The sequence below is a fragment of the Grampus griseus genome, assembly GCF_964374135.1.
Source record: "Grampus griseus genome assembly, chromosome: 15".
NCBI classification, from domain to species: Eukaryota; Metazoa; Chordata; class Mammalia; order Artiodactyla; family Delphinidae; genus Grampus; species Grampus griseus.
In genome coordinates, this window is record NC_139009.1 from 34,801,058 (window position 1) to 34,822,315 (window position 21,258).

Genomic DNA, 21,258 nt, shown 5'->3' on the forward strand with positions numbered 1-21,258 from the left:
TCTGTATGACAGTCTCTAGGTCCATCCGATACCTCATTACAAATAACTCAATTTCGTTTCTTTTTATGGCGGAGTAATATTCCATTGTATATATGTGCCACATCTTCTTCACCCATTCATATGTTGATGGACACTTAGGTTGCTTCCATGTCCTGGCTATTGTAAATAGAGCTGCAATGAACATTGTGGTACATGACTCTTTTCGAATTAGGGTTTTCTCAGGGTATATGCCCAGTAGTGGGATTGCTGGGTCATATGGTAGTTCTATTTTTAGTTTGTTAAAGGAAACTCCATACTGTTCTCCATAGTGGCTGTATCAATTTACATTCCCACCAACAGTGCAAAAGGGTTCTCTTTTCTCCACACCTTCTCCAGCATTTATTGTTTGTAGATTTTCTGATGATGGCCATTCTGACTGGTGTGAGGTGATACCTCATTGTAGTTTTGATTTGCACTTCTCTAATGATTAGTGATGGTGAGCATCCTTTCATGTGTTTGTTGGCAGTCTGTACATCTTCTTTGGAGAAATGTCTATTTAGGTTGTCTGCCCGTTTTTGGATTGGGTTGTTTGTTCTTTTGATATTGAGCTGTATGAGCTGCTTGTAAATTTTGGAGATTAATCCTTTGTCAGTTGCTTCATTTGCAAATATTTTCTCCCATTCTGAGGGTTGTCTTTTCGTCTTGTTTATGGTTTCCTTTGCTGTGCAAAAGCTTTTGAGTTTCATTAGGTCCCATTTGTTTATTTTTGGTTTTATTTCCATTTCTCTAGGTGGGTCAAAAAGGATCTTGCTGTGATTTATGTCAGAGTGTTCTGCCTATGTTTTCCCCTAGGAGTTTTACAGTGTCTGGCCTTACATTTAGGTCTTTAATCCATTTTGAGTTTATTTTTGTGTATGGTGTTAGGGAGTGTTCTAATTTCATTCTTTTACATGTAGCTGTCCAGTTTTCCCAGAATGTTATTCTATAACAGATTTCAAGTCCAGCACTGGTTCCGCAACTCAGGCTACCTTAAGAGAAGTTCCAAAGCACTAGAAGGAATATGTACAACCCAGCTTGAAGGAAAAAAGCACAGAAATACTATTCACCAAGAGTATTTACTTCTCTTTAATGTTTATTCAAAATTGTTTTAGGTTTCTTAAAAATCTGTATATCTAGAAATTTATCACCTACCTTATATTGCTGTAAAGATACAGAAGGGTGCTGTCTGGTTAACTCATTCTCTGGTTCATGTTTGGATTTACTTTGTTCCAGTTTATAAAGTACCTGAGAACTTTCCTGTATCCTACAAAACAACTTTGAGAAGAAGAAAAATGAAGCATACATAAGCCACATTAACCTTAAACATCAGCTTAAAAGGCAAAGGAGGAACTTTCTAAATTCTTTAGACTAAAACGTCAGGCAAGGGGAATACTGGTTTTTAAACTCAACAGAAAATTAACCTTTACATTTTAAAAACCAAAAACCAAATATTACTGCAAATCAGAATCCACAGTCATAAAGCCACAGTTCTATTTCCTTTAGGTCAGCATGAACCTAAAGATGATATACTCACTTCTACTCTCTACCCACTCTTCACCCTAGAAGTGTATCAGGTGATTAATTCAAGCTGAATTATTCAATAATGACTATTTCTTGAGGCACTTACAGGAACAATAAAAATACAAAGACATCCTTCCTCCTCTTACTAAAGTTTTCTTAAAATACCTTATACCCTGAAAACTCCAGTGCTAGATTTTTTTTTTCCTTTCAAAAAAAGAGTTCAAGGCTGACTTATTACACCAAAGTGAAAGGACTTTTCACTCTGGATTTTAACCCCAAATATGAACTTTATGGAATCACAGAACAAAGCGTTCACAGAAGGGCCATGAAGAGCTGTGGTACTCCAATCCCATGACCCTTATTCCCACACTCTCCTCGGATCTGGGCTCTTTTTAAAAATAATTCCAGAGCAAAGTTCACCACTTTCCTACACTTTCTGAGGAGAAATTTTACCTTTTTAAGAAGAGAACAAATCTGTTGCCGCACTCCTGGAGACTGACTGTTAAGATTGTATGTGATAAAGAACTGAATGCACTCCATTTCTTCTGTGGAAACAATTTCTGTGCTTCGATTACTTTCACAAAGCAAGCCTAACGTATCGATCCGTACCTAAAATACACCAAGCAATGAAATGTTAATTTTTCAATGAAATAAGCAAAGCCTAAACCACTTGATGGGTTTAATTATTTACACAGGCTACCAAAGGTGGGGGGGGGGGGAGGGAAGGTAAATCTCAGTTTACCCATGTGTACTTCAGAAAGGTTCCATAATCCCAAAGTTCCTGTGGTTATTTCCTATAAAATTATTTTATTAAATGTGTAAATTGGGTATTTTATTAAAGTCAAAAATCTTAGAGATTCTTATTCCACAGTAATGCTCAACTTCATTCTTTTTTCTCAGTGACCACTCTGCCCCAGGACCACATCATCTCACTCTCCAATTACTGTCTTGAACATCTCACTGGTTTCTTTTTGCTCCCACTCTGGAAACTCATATCTGTTTCCATTTATGCCACTTCCTGGCTGAAGGCAGAGTGGCTCTGCTTCCCAGTTACCAACTGGATAAAATCTGAAGTCTTCAACCAAGCATTGGAGGCTTCTATAAAATGGACAAAATACTCCACTCCTGCCAAACGATGTCTTTAGTCACCCTTCAGCCCTTGTTTACTGTGTCCTTCCATTTTGAGTAGGCGCCAGTGCTTCCCCTCCTCAGATCACATTTATCACTTTCCTACTCAACCACCATCTATACTCAGATCAATCTCTTCTAAGCTTCCCCAGTCTTTATGCATAAAGGTACACTTGTACCTGCATTGTCTTTTAAGAGTTTCCAGTTGTCTTAGGCAGGTTTCCTTATTCTCTCAACTAAACTTTAAGCAGCCTGAGTGCAATGTCTATACTCTTCCCTTTCTATTCATCCTTCTTATGGAGCCCTTAAAACAGTGCTGGGCATAATGTAGGGGCTTCTATATCGCACTGTTAAATGAATCAGGGATCTACCGCATGTATGAATTCCCAGTTATTCTGTTTACTTACTTGGCAGTGCTGATGAATTAAGCCTTGCTTTATTCTTGCACTGGACACAAGGTCCCTCCAGGCATCAGTTGCAGACTGAAGATGTCCATGAGCTCTAGCTGTTCGTAGACAAGCCATCAAAGCTCCCAGAGCCCCTCTGCTGTCATAAGACCCTAAGGATGGAAAAGATTACTCTTGGTTCAAAACACAGTAACAAAGACCACCACTGTGCTATTTAAAAACTACAAAATTCACATGTTTCCAGTTAACATTTCAAGAAACAAAAATCATATTTTAAGCTAAGTTCTAACATGAATTAGTGTTTCTATTATAAAATCATTATTGAAAAGGATTTAATAGTTCTTAAATCAATAATTTCAGTAAGCATAATCCACTTATTGTTAACTTAAAAAAATCATAATTTTTGGCTAATATTTTTACCTTTCCCTTGACAGAAAATAGACCATCACGTCAATCAGGAAAAAAATCAAGTGAAGAAATATTTATCTTTTTTTTTTTTTTTTTTTTTGTGGTACGCGGGCCTCTCACTGTTGTGGCCTCTCCCGTTGCGGAGCACAGGCTCCGGACGCGCAGGCTCAGCGGCCATGGCTCACGGACCCAGCCGCTCTGCGGCACGTGGGATCTTCCTGGACTGGGGTATGAACCCGTGTCCCCTGCATCGGCAGGCAGACTCTCAACCACTGCGCCACCAGGGAAGCCCATGAAGCAATATTTAAAACAATAAAAATAACTAAAATGACTTTCAGCCGAAAATAGGAAAAACACTTCAGTGGCTAAAGACCATTATTTCTCTAAAAACAAACACTGAACCTATCTGTATATTTTGGAGTTACTGTTTCTTCTTAGCAAAGGAGATAAAAGGGGGATCACAAAGAACCTGATGCTTTCAGAGTCCAGGACATCAGCCGTTACTAAGGGGACAGGGAGCTCTGGCTCACAGGACATCTTGATTTAAAATAAAGACTGCCTAGCTTCAGAACAGATTCACGGATCCTCAGCTTTAGACGGCTTCTCAAAAATGCAAGGATGATTATTGTTAAAAATTATAAGTAAGGCTCATTTTTGTGCACAGGAATCAAATTTTCCAGCTATCTCATGGTTATTCTTTGAAGGATTGAAAGATTTTAACTTAAATTTTAGTTAGAAATACTCTTAAAATGTGGTGGAGGGTACCATATTCCTGCTTTGTTAAACAGAATATGATAATTTTAAGATTTACATGAGGAGTCAGGATCATCGTTTTATATCTTAATTACTAAATTATGCTTCAATGCAGTGATTCTTTCAAGGTTACTGAGTTTCAGTGGGATGTTTATGCTTATTCTAAATGATCAGAGAGAGCTGTTTCCTGGGGTCATGCTTCTAAATTTTTTATCTCTTTCCCAGAGACAAATACTTGCTACTGCCAATTTACCTGTCTTTAACCTTGCCTAAAACAACTTTTAATTACTATTTCAATCACTTGAATAAGCAAATTATATAAAACACACAAACGTTTACTCCAGTCTGACAACCAAATAATAAAAACTTGGTAAAATGAATTAAAACCTAGTAATAAAGGAAACCTCATAATCATAACTGGGATCAATCCTTAGCCTGTAGAAATGACTTCAGCCAAAAAACTCTATTCAGCTAGGTACAGGAACATTCGTTTCAACCCAAAATTTCTATATTTAATATCCTCCTTTACTATTAACAGAAATGATAATATTTAAATCTGCCTAGGTACCTAAAGTTAAGCATCCTAACTAGAAATTACTAAAACAAAAAAATTCATTTTCTTACCAGTTTTAGCATCAGCAGAAGTCTGAAGAATCTTTACCATGTAGCTTAAGCTTTCAGGGTTGCAATTCAATAATTTTGGCAAGTAATAATCAATCACGTAAGATTTTTGATCCAGATTTCCTTCACACAGTATAAACAGGAGAGGAGAAACCCAAGTCTCATGCCACTTGTCAATCCAAGTGCTGTCAACAGCCTGGGATTTCAAACAACTCTTATGACTTTTAAACATGGTTTCCAAGAGGTCACTTGCATAAGGCACCAAGGACTGGTCCCCCATCACCTCTAAGATTTGCGATGGAATAGTTTTAGCTAATGCCAAAATATGTTCAATTCCTATGTAATCTACTAAACAACCAAGGCATGTGTACTTTCCTTTACTATGCCATTCCAATCGCAGAAGACTCTCAGTCAGTTGAAAAATGAAACCATCAGCAGCCAAATCTGAACCTGACTCTTGCAGGGCAAGCTGGTGCATTTGGAGAATATTTCTGAATATGGTTTTGGTTTGGTGTCTCAAAGCATCCAATGGATGTTCCCAGTGGGTATAGACATATTCCAAAAGTCTCCTAACCACATCTGAATTCCCATTCAGACGGTCCTTTAGGCTTGGGGAACTTGATTCAAGGACTTGTATAGCTGAATTAGTCCAAGATGCCAAAATTCTAGACAGAAACATTTCCAGAGTTGACTCCTTGATCCTGAAGAAAAATAAGTCATATTATTCTATACTGACTAGTAAAAGGAATTTCATTTTATAATCACTCAGACTTTAAAAATATCAATACAAAATATAAAGAATGATCAGAAAATTGAATCATTATTAAATTTACAACAAAAAATTACAAAGCCAAAACAGATCTCAAATTTGCATATGAATCTTTCCATTTCGTAAAAACTAATCCATAAAAGGACACAGGGAAACTTTTGCAGGTGATGGAAATGTTCATTATTTTGACTGAGATGCATCTTTCACAGGTGTTTTAAAATATACTGAGGGGCTAGGGAATATTAGTGGGAATGGGGCTTCTTTCTGGGGTAATGAAAATATTCTAAAGTTGACTGTGGTGATAGCTGCACAACGCTGTAAATATACATACTAAAAAAAATTGAACTACATGCTTTAAATAGGTGAATTATATGGTATGTAAATTATATCTCAATAAACCGTTATAAAATAAACAATGAAGAATAATTTTTAAATTACTTTAAAATATGCACAACTTATATCAAAAAAACACAAAATACAATCCAGTGAAGTCAGAAGACCTCATTACATTTCTGGCTTAGATGCTTAAAAGCAATATGCTATTAGGTAAGCATTTACTTTTTTAAGCTTCACTTTACCCATTCAACAGATTAGATTTCCTATCCTATCTATCAGACATGTGAGGATCACACTGAACTACCTATGCTGAAGTTATTCGTAAACTCTAAAGCATTATATGTATAGAAGTGCTTATAATTTTTTTTAAATGCTTGCATTATCTAATGCAAGACTGAAGGTTAAAATTAATTTTACAAGTGTTCGCTACAGGTTAACCTGCACCAATAATTTCTCTCTCTCTCTCCCATCATCCCATCTTCTCCTGTTCTACTTTCATACCCACTTCAGTCCCTACACATATCTCCCTTTTAATTTAAGATTATCCTAACCACTTTTTTTTTTTTTTTTTGTGGTACGCGGGCATCTCACTGTTGTGGCCTCTCTTGTTGCGGAGCACAGGCTCCGCACGCACAGGCTCAGCAGCCATGGCTCACGAGCCCAGCCGCTCCATGGCACGTGGGATCCTCCCGGACCGGGGCACGAACCCGTGTCCCCTGCATCGGCAGGCAGACTCCCAACCACTGCACCACCGGGGAAGTCCTATCCTGACCACTTTTCATTGAATTACTAAGTAAGCCAGCTCAGCTGCCATCTTTTAAATGTCTGACAAGCAAAGCAAAATATGAGACAAAACTCACTGTGAACTCAAGGTGAAGAGAACATGCACAGTATCCAAGAGCAGTGCCTCCCCACTGGGGCCCATCCTCCCATCCTGCCAATCCAACATGGTGAGTGTCCCCTGACACAGGAATAAGAGAGCTGACTGGGAGACATCAGCACCACAAAGGCTCCTGCAGCAGTTCGAAAGCCACTCGGGGATGCTGGTGTGGTCCACTGAACGGAGGAGCAAACTACTAATCTGGAAAAATATGACAGAGCTGATACACATAAAGCTTCTAAAACTTTCCAGATATCCCAAAACATAAATCCAAAATTCTCTTTTCCCTGAAATGTCCTAGGAAAAACACTGAATCTAAAGGTGAAAAACCCACAAGTGTTAAAATTATTATATCAAGAGGAAAAAAATTGAATCTAAATACATGAACCATTTTGCTGGTTTGAATGTACTGGGAGAGCACAACACATTGCCACCTGCAGGTGGATGAGATTATTAACTAATGCTTTTTTAGAGGTGATTTGAGAAATTAAAATTTTTAACTTTATCCAATGATAATTACTTTGTGTGAGCTCATAAAACAGTATACATCTATTTTGTATAAAGCCATTTTGCTCTTAGTAAAGAACTAAAATAAGTTCCTAGATAAAACAGTAAGGAACAAAAAAACTGGTAGTACTAAATACAAGAACTGTATTATCAACTTACACCTTCCATACAATCAAATTCCCTGAACAATTGATTCTAGTACAATATTTGGGTTATTCTTAATAAAGATAACATTTATCAAAAAGTTATTACTGTATATATCTATACATTAATCTCTAATTTTAATAACACAAATATCTTTTACGATACTGAGAGATGGAACTGAACAAACAACACTAGAAAAAAACAAGGATATACACCCCAAAATGTTGATAATGATTATCTTTGTGAGACAGATTTACAGGTGACTATTATTGTCTTCTTTCTGCTTTATCCAAATTTTTGGAAGTCACTTATTATAAGGGAAAAAAGTTACCAGAAATATTCTGACTATGCAAAAAACTTTTTTAAATTCACTTCTTTAAAAAAACTTTTTCTAATTAATTATTTTTGGTTGCGTTGGGTCTTCGTTGCTGCGTGCAGGCTTTCTCTAGTTGCGACGAGCAGAGGCTACTGTTCGCTGTGGTACGCAGTCTTCTCATTACAGTGGCTTCTAGTTGCACAGAATGGGCTCTAGGCGCATGGGCTTCAGTAGTTGTGGCATGAGGGCTCAGTAATTGTGGCTTGCAGGCTCTGGCGCACGGCTTAGTTGCTCCACAGCATGTGGGATCTTCCCGAACCAGGGATCGAACCCGTGCCCCTTGCATTGGCAGGCGGATTCTTAACCACTGCGCCACCAGGAAGTCCCTAAAAATATTTTTTAAAACATGTGTTGGGACTTCCCTGGTGGTCCAGTGGTTGAGACGTTGCCTTCCAATGCAGGGGGTGTGGGTTTGATCCCTGGTTGGGAGCTGGGATCTGCATGTCTCGAGGCCAAAATACCAAAAAAACATAGAACAGAAGCAGTATTGTGGCAAATTCAATAAAGACTTTAAAAAATGGTCCACATCTAAAAAATCTTAAAAAGAAAAATGTGTCTGGGCTTCCCTGGTGGCGCAGTGGTTGAGAGTCTGCCTGCCGATGCAGGGGACGCGGGTTCGTGCCCCGGTCCGGGAAGATCCCATGTGCCGCGGAGCGGCTGGGCCTGTGAGCCATGGCTGCTGAGCCTGCGCGTCTGGAGCCTGTGCTCCGCAATGGGAGAGGCCACAATAGTGAGAGGCCTGCGTACCGTGAAAAAAAAAAGAAAAAAAAAAAAGAAAGAAAAACGTGTCTAACTATCAATAAAGTACAATTCTAAAAAGGAGATGGACTTACCAAATCAGGAATCTTTCCAGGTGGATGAAACATAGCCTTAATAAAAAGAATAACAGCTAATCCAGATGTACTCTGAATCGTCTGTAAGAGGTCATCTATTTGGCAAAAAAGTAGAAAGCACGTATTAAATGATGATGGATACTGTGGTACAGTAGAAAAGAGCAGATGCCGTGGTGTCAGACAGTCCTGGGTGCAATTTCTAGCCTGACCACTTCCTAGGTGGATAGGCCTTGATTAAGTTATTTAACTTCCCAGGGATTCAGCTTTCTCTTCTGTAAAATGGGAAAAATATAACTCCTACCTGACACAGTTGTTGTAAGGTTGAAATAAATGAACATAAAGGCTTTTATGCCCAGCACACAAATAATCAATGTTATTCCTTCCTTTCTCCTCTAACATCCACTCTCTCTTCCTCTCCATCTACTCCCTCCCAGCACATCTAGCAGCAATACCTCCTATTCCCTCCCTTCCACTGATGCCTCTGCATCCCAATCCCCATGATACATTACTTTTTCTTAAAGTGATTTCAGGGCTTGTGTAAAGAGTCCACATCAGTACTAATTACAAACTTGGCTCTCACTGGCACTGTACCCAATGTAACCAAACAATCCTGGCTTACTATCGTCTTTTTGTTTTCTATTAGCCTCTGGTTTGTGAGAAAGTAAACAAAATAATACAGTGAATTATTCACTTTGGGGTAAGAATTATGAATACCTACTATAAGCTATCTTCCAAAAATCTGTTCTGCCCTTTATCCCTGTTAACGAACTATGACTCTGGGAGATCCACGTGCCCAGCCAAAGACACGATATCTGTTTCCTCAATCTTCCTTGCAACTAAAGGTACCATATGAGGATTCAGGCCGATGGGATGTAAGCAGAAATCTTTTGGCTATTTTTGTTCTTCCAGATTAAAGGTAAAGATGCAACTGGTCTTCCTTCCTGCCCTGAACACAGACAGGGGGTCTGGAGACAAAGCAGTCATATAGTAACCACGAAACAACAAACATATGGATGAAAGCCAACATGCTGAAGACGGCACAGCAGAAAAGCAGAAATGTTTGGGTCCCAGACTGCCTACAGTAGTTCTGGATCACCTGCCTCTGAATTTATCCTTATGTGGGGAGGCACATTTAATTAAATCCCTGAAGTTCAGCTTTCTGTTACTTACAGCTAAGCACTTTACTGATACATGAAGCTTTAAAATCCTAGGGAAGAATAGCATTGATTAGGGGCCATCAACTTTTCAGAAATGAGGTTGCCTCACATTAAATTCATGTCTTCTCTGTATTTCACTGAAGTCTTTTTTTTTTAGATTTATAAATTCCTCTTTTAAAATGTAAATATCTTCTGCAAACATGTCTGTAAATTATGCCTTAATAAAAGGAACTTTATTTTCCTTTTAATACTTATCTGAGATCCTAGGCAAAGGAAGGAAGGCAGGAAGGAAGGAATGAAGAGAGGGGGAGACAGAGAGAGAGAGAAAGGAAAGAAGGCAGGAAGGAAGGAAGGAAAGGAGAGGAAAGAAAAGAAATAGTAACGAGACAATATAGTTAGGACTCTCACTAGTTACCAGGGTTAAGAACATATAAACAATGAGATACTATTTTTTTCCCAACAGCCTAGCAAAATCAGAGTCAGTTACTGTTTTTTTACAAGCAAGAGCTCTGAACAGATCCTATTAATGTTTTTTTAATTAAGTTAATATTCATACATACATTACCATATAGAATAGGAGGTAAAGGGTGAAAAGGTAATACAGCTTTTTATGTAGATACTTATATGTTTAGTATAACATTTTTGCTAATCTTATTGTAATATAACACACAGATACAGAAAACATCCAAAGCAAATGTAAAGCTTAATGAATTATTAGAAGGTTAACACCCTTGTACCCACCATCCAAGGCCTGGCCACCCAGCCCAGAGGGCTCATCCACATGCCTCACCCCGATCACAAGCTCCTCTCTCTCACCCTGAGTAAGCATTATCCTGACTTTCACAGTAATGACTGCCTTATTATTTTTAAATAGTTTCATTAATCAAATGTGCATCCCTAGACACTATAGTCTCGCCCATTTAAAATTTTTTTGATATGTCCTTTAATCTACAGGTGCCCCTTCCGTCCTTTTTATTATAATTTCTGTTGAAGAACTCTGTCCTTTTAACCTGCAGAGTTTCCCATGATCTGGATGTTTACTCCTAGTGTGGTTCAACACTTTCTTCTGTCCTCTGTAATTCCTGCAAAATGGCAGGTGACCTAGAGACGGGGTCAGTCTCAAGTTCAGTTCCTCTGGGAACTACAAGTGGTAAAAGCAAGACTCAAAAGTAAGAGGCACGTGTTGTCTGGTTGTCTGTTTCTGTAATGTTAGCAGCTGTTGATGCCTAATGCCTACATGTTAGCAGCTGTTGATGCCTAATGCCTACCTCAAGTCACTGGGGGTAACAAAATGGTGATATTCTAATTCTAGCATTTCATTTTAACTCCTTAGTTGAAACACTTTTATAAAAAGACACTTCCTCTCCTTGATAAGCCAGTAGATTGCCTCACATTTGTCTGTTTACAAAGTAAACCTTACATCCAGGGGAACAAAGAGCAACCACGACCAGCAGAAGACTTTGCAGAACCCTCTAATTTTGCGCATTGTGAAGTTTTTCAATGCATGTATGAAAATGTAGAAAGATATAAAAGAAATAAATTAGGAGAGACTACTTGGTGCTGTACTGCCACTCCTACTGTATTTTTACACTTTTTGGCAGCATTAAATATTTTTACTAAATAGACAAAAAAAAAAAAAAAAAAGGCACTTCCTCTCATTACCTACTTGGTTTCGTGGTGGTACAGTTCATATGGATAGAAGCAACATGAGATATAAGGAGGAATAATGACCAGCCCGACAATGACCACTGTCATTTTCTGAAGGTAACACCTGCTGCTAAGGAGAAATGCATGGGTTACACTAATCTTTCCAGATCGTACCTCCAAATTTGGAAATTTCTCAAGAACTTTCTTTTGCTTTTTAAAGTCTGTGGCTTTTCAACTCTAAGATTGTTGGGTTTTCTTCTTTGTATACAATACACACATGCACACACACATACACACATTTAGAAAAGTCCTTCAACGTTATCCCTTGTTGAACTGTAATCCAGAACCTTTCGCCACTTTGAGGGGCTGGGGGAGAGGAAGTTCTATATTTCAGTTAAGTATCAAATATTTCATACCATTAGTAGCAAAGTGATTGACACTCAATTGTAATCATCATTTGTATGTCTTATACTTACCATCGCTTAAAAACTTGGTAAAGATACTCAGCAATCCACACATACTTTGCCATGTAGGAGAACTCTTCAAATGAAGTCTCTGGAAACCTTGTACTTTCTGTACTAACATCACTGAAACTCTAATGCCTACCAACAAGTCATTCATCAACTGAGTTTGAACAATATGATTTCCAGCCAATTTTCTACAACAAAGAAAAGAAATTATTACAAAAGAAAAGTCAAATTAAAATGTCACCTTTTCTATCTCTCTCCAAAATAATCCCTCAATCAAAGGGCCAAAATCAATTTTAGATTATAATCAACATTTATGCCTCTCTTCCATTCCCATAAATATTCCAGTTATGCAGACATTTATTGCAAACTTCCAACACTCTTAACTTACCTCAAAATTCTCCCGTTTTCTCAGCTAATGACTAACTTCACTTCTTCTTTTTAGAGTAAAAATAACGAATCAGGAATAAATGGTACAGTCACTGTGGAAAACAGTATGGAGTTTCCCAAGCAAACTAAAAATAGAATTACCATATGATCCAGCAATCCCACTCCTGGGCAGTTATCCAGACAAAACTATAATTCAAAAAGATACATGCACCCATATGTTCATAGCAGCACTACTCACAATAGCCAAGACATGAAAACATCCTAAATGTCCACCGACAGATGAATGGATAAAGAACATGTGGTACATATATATATAACGGACTACTACTCAGCCATAAAAAAAGAACAAAATGCCATTTGCAGCAACATGGATGCAACTAGAGATTATCATACTAAGTGAAGGAAGTCAGAAAGAGAAAGACAAATACATATGCTATCACTTACATGTAGAATCTAAAATATGACACAAATGAACGTATCCATGAAACAGAAACAGAATCACGGACATAGAGAAAAGATTGGTGGTTGCCAAGCGGGGACGGGGAGTGGAGGAGGGATGGATTGGGAGTTTGGCATTAGCAGATACAAACTGGTATATATAGAAGGGATAAACAACAGGTCCTACTGTATAGCACAGGGAACTATATTCGATATCCTATGAGAAACCATAATAGAAAAGAATATGAAAAAGAATGTGTGTGTATATATATATATATGTATAACTGAGTCACCTTGCTGTGCAGCAGTAATTAACACAACGTTGTAAATCAACTATACTTCAATTAAAAAAAAAAGAATAAATGACATAATTTCTAAATCTGAACACTCCCTAACCTTGTAACTTCCTTGATCCGGCTTCCAAGATGCCAGGCGCCCTTAGGTTTTTCTCCTACTTCACTATTGTTGAGCCTTCTCAGACACCTTGGCTAGTTCATCTTCTTCTCCCTTATGTCTTTATGTGAGCTCACTGCAACCCAGTCTTTACTTCTTCTGTCCACCTAATTCATTCCCTTGATGCTGAGCTCATCTAGCTCATAAGCTTAAAATTATAGTCTATATGCTGACAACTCCCCAATTTTCATCTCCAGCCCAGACTTCTTTTTCCAATTCCAGGCTTGTGTGTGCAACTTCCTACTCAACATCTTCACCTGGATGTCTGACAGACATCTCAAACTACGTGAACTTATCCACAACTCCACACCAGCTCCACCTGCTAGGATCTCTATTCTACAAAAACTTGGCAGTCATCCTTGACTCCTCTCTCACTCGTCCCATCTGTAAGAAAATCCTGTTGGTTCTACCTTCAAAATGTATCTAGAATCAGACCACCTCCACTGCTACTCCTGGCCTGAGCCACTCTCATCTCTCCCTTGCATTACTATTACTGCAATAGCCTCCTAACTGGTCTCCCAGCTTCTATCCTTGCTCTTCTCAGTCTATTCTCAACATAGCAGAACACAAGAGCAATGATAATATTAAAACAAAAGTCAGGGAAGACAGTTTGGGGGCTCGCTCCTCAAAAAGTTAAACATAGAATTACTATATGATCCAGCAATTCTACTCCTAAGTATATACCCAAAGGAACTGACAGTAGAGACTCAAGCAGATACTGGTATACCAATGTTTATAGCAGCATTATTCACATTAGCCAAAAGGCAGAAACAACCCAAATGTCCATCAAGAGATGAATGGATAAACAGAATGTGGCCTATATATAAAATGGAATATTCTGCCATTAAAAGGAGTGAAATTGACACATGCTACAACATAGATTAACCCTTAAAACATTATAAGTAAAATAAGCCAGACACAAAAGGACAAACATTGTATTCCGCTTATTCGAGTTTATCTAGAATATGCAAATTCAAAGAGACATAAAGTAGCATAGAGGTTACCAGGGGTTGTGGGTAAAACAACAATATATAAAAGGACAGTGAATTTTCTTTTGGATGCATTGAATTTGAGGCACCCTGTAAAACAACCAGGAGACAACTGCTACATGAGTCTACCACTCAAGGAAAAGATCTAACTTGGAGTGATGCCTGGGAATCCTAAGTATAGAGATGGTAGCTGACACCAAAGAAGTGGATGATATTAAGCAGTCAGAACAAACAGAATGAAAAGGACAGAACTCATATTTAAGAGATGAGCAGAAGAAGAAGAGCCTAGAAGGAAACAGAGAAGGAGCTCCTGGTAAGGTAAAAGGAGACTTGGGTTAAAGATGGCACAAAGATATTACTTCTACTTTCCCCCAGAACCTCCCTAAACCAACAACCAAGGGATTTAAAACGTAAAAAGACATAAATACACTAGGGCAACAAAAGACAATAATACTAAAATTTTAGGAGCAGATGGATGAGTGATAACTGACTTAGCAGAATCAAGAAAGGTGAATCCTAAGTCAGAGAACAAGCCCAGAGCAACCCGATTTGCAGCCCCCAAAGACTAAGAAATTGTTGGCACCAGTTGCTCCTTGATGTGGAGCTAAATGTCGGTATGAAAACAGGAAGAGTGGCTACGCTCTGAGAATGACAACTGTGGATCATACCTCCAAGCTAGTAAACAACTGTTTTACGTCCAGAGAAGGTAAAACAGTAAGTGTCTGGACAGGAAGACAACACACACACCTAAAGCAGTGATGCCATATTGCAAACAGGAGAATTAGGAAAATATATGCACAATAAATGCTAAATGCCAAGATCTCAGCTTTCTTCCCTCACTCAGCAACCAGAATATTAAGCCAATGGTTTGAAAGATTCTTCCATAGCAAATCCACTACCCATGCAAAAAGGCCTAAAGATACTGGCATCAAGCGTTCCCCCAAAGAAACAGCCCAGCTAGACTAGCCTACAATAAAGCCTGCAATCAACCCCAACCATACGTACAGAGATCCAAATCAACTCTCAGGGCCCCAATCCTAAATAAGTGCTCAGCCAAGGATCACCAGACTTCCAAGGAAAGCTTCTAGCAACAAATACAGTGACCAAAACCAGCAAACAGAAAAAAAGCAGGTTGGAAGAAATAGAGACCCATGTAAAGATAAGAAAACTTAAAAAAAAAACCTTATTATTAATATCCTCAGAGAGATAACAGAGCATATTTCATCCACAAAATAAAAACAGGATGCTATGAAAAAGGAACACTCCAGTAGAGGAAAAAGCTCTTCCCTTTCTCATTTATTCTCATAATAATTTATTGGATCTTTTAAAATTAAATATTAAACCTCAAGAAAATAAATTTAAATAATTACATCTAATATTAATGGAGAGGGATGGAAAGGAGCACATTCTGGACCCTTCTTAAAAATTTCCTTTGTGGGGACTTCCCTGGCAGTCCAGTGGTTAAGACTGTGCTTCCACTGCAGGGGGCATGGGTTCAATCCCTGGTTGGGGAACTAAGATCCCGCAAGGTGCATGGCGCAGCCAAATAAAAGAAAGCAAGCAATACAATACAATTTCCTTTGTACAAACACAATGCACAACTGCAAATGTACACACACACATAAACAAGCATGGAAACATGTTAACACTTGCCTGTTTTCTTCTGAGATTTCAATTAAACTCTTCTGTAGATAATGAAGCACTGAAACGAAAAGAATATAATGAAAAATCAGAAATTTAAAACTGTGAACTTTGACTTCAGCACAAGAAAATATTTTAAATCACTGCTACCCAAAATGATATCACAGAAGTAGAAATTTAAAAGGAAGGCACACCACGTACGTTAGTCATCTGCAGTACTCCACCCGTTGCCAAGAAACTTAAAAGAACCAGTTCCAAAATGACTTACACAAGCAGTCACCTCTCAGAATAAAATAAAATAATAGGACTTACCATTTTCAAGAAGATTATTAACACCTGATCTACCTGTTGGGGAAAAATTAACACTGGTAAGCAGTTTCAGAACCAAAATTAACATCATTTAAAACACTGATGTAACGACAGGTGTTAGCCAGAAAAAGTACTAGAAAAGAGCTGGCTTACCCAAGTCAAAGTTCTCCATACAGGAAGATATGTTGTCAATAACTTTCCTATAAGAGTATAGATCAGTAGTAGTATTCAATTCTTCCTGAAGACGAGAAGTAAAACTCTGTGTAGCCTCAGTTAGAAAAAATTCAGGTAGGTCATTTAGTGAGCTAGAAAAAGAACCAAATATTAAAAATCTGACAACCTTAGAGTATGTACAAGGATATGTAGGGAGGGAGGGGAATATTATAAATGAAGAAATATTGAATGACACCTTCAAAATACAGCCAGGAAATTATAACATCACACCACTAGAAGACAGATCAGGAACTCCCTCTCATCTGGTCTCCCTGCTTCCATATTACTTCCCTCCCATTCTGCAGACTATTCTCAACAGAGCAGCCAGAGTGATATTACTAAAATATCATGTTACTCCTCTGCGTAAAACCATCCAACAATGTTCTTCTCAGTCAAAGCAGTAGCCAAAGAGATTACATTGACTTATGAGACCCTACACGATCTGGGCCCACCATTATCTCTCTGCCTCATCTTGATCCTTGTTCACTTCACTCTAGCTACACAGCCTTCCTCCATTCCAACAACATGCCAAAGTCTTTGTACTTGTTATTTCCTCTACCTGGAACTCTCTTCCCTCAAATATACCCAATAATCATTTCCTCACCCCTTTCAGGTCAATCTCAAACATCACCCTATCAATGACACTAAGCAAAGATGTATGAAGTCACTACTATATTTTAAACTGTAACACTCACCCCATCCTTGGTACTCCCTTTCCCACTTCTCTGCTTTATTTCTTTTTCTCCATAGCACTCAGGCCCTCTAATTCCTATATATTTTGCTTATTTATCTATCTTCTGTCTTCCTCTTAGAAGTAACCTCTGTTCTGGACTGTTCTATTCACTGTTTCCCCAATGCCTAGAAGAATACTTGACACATGGTAGATAATCAATAAAAATTTACTGAATGGATAAATTAAATTTAATGCCAATTTACCACAGTTAATCTAAATTAACAGTTTAAAAAAAATTTGACTCAACAGTTCTAAAGCTTTTCTGGAAGGAAAAAAAAATTTGAAAATAGAATATTCTGAAAAACAAGAGTCACTACAGAGATGACTTGTTCTAGTATATAATTAAACCATAGTATCAAACTATAGTGAATAAAAGTGTGATGTTGGCGGGTAAACAAATAGACCCAAGTCTAAAATCAAACCTTTGCTTATACAAGACCATAGAACATAATAGTATGGCATTTCAAATATGTGGTGAATAATGGACTATTCAACAGTTTGGGGATAAGTGGCTCCCCATACAGAAAAGAAAACTAAGTTGGATCTCTATCTCACACTACACTCAAAACTTAATACCAGATAGATTTAAAAGTTAAACAAACAAAAAGAGTATTTTCAGATAAGACAAGTAATTTTATATAATCTTGTACTAGAGAAAGCATATACAAGCTGAAACTCATTTTTTACAACGAGGGAGAGAGAAAGTATATGACCCAATCTTGACAATGAATATTGACAGGACCTTCAATGAAAAGTCTACTGGGACCTTCCACAAAATGTTTTTTCTCTCCAATAAAAAGAAATGCGGAGGAGGAAATTTCCTTTTTTTTTCTTTTTGCCAATTGCAGTAAAGTCTATATAAGGTGCTTGTAACTGCTTTAGCCCCTTGTAACTCTGAGGGAAGATAGGGCCAAACAATGAGAAAAAGATGGAAAACATCAGGATATTCAATGACATTTGTTGACTACTTCACCGAAACCCTATAACTGGCCAGTATTTGATCATTTGCCTTATGACACAATAAATACACTTGCTTAAAGAAAAAAAAAAGATATTCTAACAAGAAAACATACTAAGATATGTAATCACCAAAAAAAAGTAAAATAGTCAAAATCCACATGTTAAAAAATATTGACTCTTGGGGACTTCCCTGGTGGCTCAGTGGTTAAGAATCCACCTGCCAATGCAGGGGACATGGGTTCAAGCCCTGGTCTGGGAAGATCCCACATGCCACAGAGCAACTAAGCCCATGTGCCACAACTACTGAGCCTGCGCTCTAGAGCCTGCGAGCCACAACTACTGAGCCTGCATACCACAACTTCTGAAGCCTGCATGCCTAGAGTCCATGCTCCACAAGAGAAGCCACCACAATGAGAAGCCCACACACTGCAACGAAGAGTAGCTCTCACTTGCCACAACTAGAGAAAGCCCGCGGGCAGCAACGAAGACCCAATGCAGCCAAAAATAAATAAATAAATAAATTTAAAACAAATAAAAAATATTCACTCACACTCGTAACCTGGCAAATGCAAGTTATAACATAACACCATTTTTCACCTACCAAATTTTAAAAGATTTAAAGATTGATTTTATTCAGTGTTGGAAAGATATGAAGAAAAAGGCACTCTTATTCACTTGTTAGAAGGAGTATAACATGGTATCGTGTTGAGGATTACGATTTAGCAATATCTATCAAAAATTTTGATAGGCTTAAGTTTGGTCAAGAAATTCCTCTTCTAGGAATTCATTTCAGAGAAATACACATATAAAATTATATACATAATTAAGAATATCACTGTAGCATTGCTGGAATAATGAAAACTTGAAAACAAACTATCAATGGAGAAGTGATTAAATAATATGTAATACGGCACATATAAATTTCGGTACATACATATTATGGAATATCTAGCTGTTAGAAAGAATGAGGCTTTTGGTGGAAATGTAAAACGGTGCAGCCATATGGAAAATTGTTCGGAAGTTCCTCAGAAAATTAAAAATAAAATTACCATATGATCCAGCAATCCCACTTGCGGAGGATTGCTATATACCCTAAAGAACTGAAAGCAGGATTTCAAAGAGATATTTGCACAACCATGTCCATTATTCACAATAGTCAAAAAGAGGAAGCAACCCAAATGTCTATCAACAGACTAATGGATGAACACAATGTGCTATATACATACAATAGAGTATTAATCAGCCTTAAAAAGGAAGGAAATCCTATCACATGCTACAACATAGATGAACCTTGAGGACATAAGTCAGTCACAGAAAGATAAATACAAATGTTTTACTTATACAAGGTATCTAAAGTAATCAAAATCATAGAAAAAGAAAGCAGAATGGTGGTTGCCAAGGGCTAGGGGGAGGAGGAAATAGGAAGTAGTTGTTTAATGGGTATAGAGTTTCAGTTTTGTAAGATGGAGAAGTTCTAGAGATCCACAGCACAACAATGTGAATACACTTAACACTACTGAACTGTACACTCGAAAATGGTTAAGATGGTAAATTTTACGTTATGTGGGTTTTTTTTAAACACAATTAAAAAAAAAAGGACTATACTGACCTGAAAATATCTCTAAGACATTCCTTAGTGAAAAACAACCTACAGAGAAATATGTAGAGTATAACCCCATTTACATAAAAAATAAAAACTAAAGTATAACACACACACACACTAAACCCAAAGGAAAGGTCTAGAAACACCAAAATGTCAAGTGATAACCTTTACTAAGAAAAGATAAGCCAGAAATAGTGAAAAGGAAGGCTCACTTTTTATTTTGTGTACTTCTATATTGCTTAAACTTTCTACACTAAGCATATATTCCTGTATTACCTGTGTAATATAGGTAATATGGTAATATATTCCTAATGTATGCTTAGGAATATATGCTTTAAACATCTGTTTAGACCAAGAAGAGATGGGACACAAAAAACAGCAGGATGACAGATTTAAACTTAACCAATAATTGCATTACATGCAAATGGACTGAACCAGGAGTCTGTAAAATACAGCCTACAGCCTATTTTTTTAACGTCTGTGACCTAAGAAGCTTTTTTACATTTTTAAAGAGTTATGATAAATAAATAAGTAAATAAACAAAACAAAGAAGAAATTGTATGAATGAAATTGCTAAGTGATACATTTCAGTTCAGTTTTACCAAACCATAGAGGGAACCTTAAACACTGGTTACTTTTGGTCAAATTAAACATTTACAACGTCTAACTTTTCTTTTTTTCCTTACCTTGCCAAGACTTTCTTCAAGGGATTCTTTAGATTCAAAGAAAGATAAATGCCTGCTAAAATATCCAAACAACTTCGAATAGTGGGATCACACTTGCCATTTTTATTTGCCTTCTCCAGTAAGGGTACAATCTATAATCCAAAGAATTCAAAGCCATAGTAATGTTTTTCTAATATCAAGAATAGTAAAGTAACATAGATTCAAATACTTTTTTAAGTCTCACCTTTAATGTGTAATATTTTCCACTCTACACTGTTAAGGGTACTAATTTAAACACTATTTAATTTAATTTAAAACTATTTCAGTATTTATTAAATATTTAAACCATGCCCCCAACTCCCACTTTACCCTCCAGACCCACCTTCAATGAGTAGTAGACTTGTTAATGACTTAAGGTACAGGAATTCTGTAGCACTACTGAAAACCAATAATACATTTAATTGCTTCCCCCCAAAATATTATGCAACTTCAAATGATAAATCCTAATAATGAAATGCTCGTAAGGACAGTCTTTACATTTTAAGTTAACTTTTTAACGTGCCTGCTAAAATTTTTGAAGATTAAGATTAATAGAAATTTTTTTTTAAACTTATCTCCACAAAAAAGGTATGTACAGAGAGGGCAGACAGCAGAAGCAAGAACTACAATCCTGCAGTCTGTGGAACAAAAACCACATTCATAGAAAGATAGACAAGATGAAAAGGCAGAGGGCTATGTACCAGATGAAAGAACAAGATAAAATCCCAGAAAAACAACTAAATGAAGTGGAGATAGGCAACCTTCCAGAAAAGGAACTCAGAATAATGACAGTGAAGATGATCCAGGACCTCGGAAAAAGAATGGAGGCAAAGATCAAGAAGATACAAGAAAT

The 21,258-nt window shown here is 37.3% G+C and overlaps 1 protein-coding gene across 3 annotated transcripts in view; it reads right to left on the reverse strand.

Moving 5' to 3' along the window:
• THADA (THADA armadillo repeat containing) overlaps nt 1-21,258 on the reverse strand; it is a 314,312-nt gene that overhangs the window by 285,478 nt on the left and 7,576 nt on the right. For all 3 annotated transcript variants that reach the window (XM_082672019.1, XM_082672020.1, XM_082672018.1), the window contains exons 4-14: nt 20,388-20,518; nt 16,346-16,497; nt 16,196-16,228; nt 15,896-15,944; nt 11,982-12,163; nt 8,702-8,796; nt 6,822-7,042; nt 4,860-5,557; nt 3,075-3,226; nt 1,993-2,148; nt 1,171-1,293 (exon numbers count right to left, since the gene is read on the reverse strand). In XM_082672019.1, coding sequence (XP_082528145.1) covers nt 1,171-1,293; nt 1,993-2,148; nt 3,075-3,226; nt 4,860-5,557; nt 6,822-7,042; nt 8,702-8,796; nt 11,982-12,163; nt 15,896-15,944; nt 16,196-16,228; nt 16,346-16,497; nt 20,388-20,518 — 1,992 coding nt within the window. The remainder of the gene's footprint in view (nt 1-1,170; nt 1,294-1,992; nt 2,149-3,074; nt 3,227-4,859; nt 5,558-6,821; nt 7,043-8,701; nt 8,797-11,981; nt 12,164-15,895; nt 15,945-16,195; nt 16,229-16,345; nt 16,498-20,387; nt 20,519-21,258) is intronic.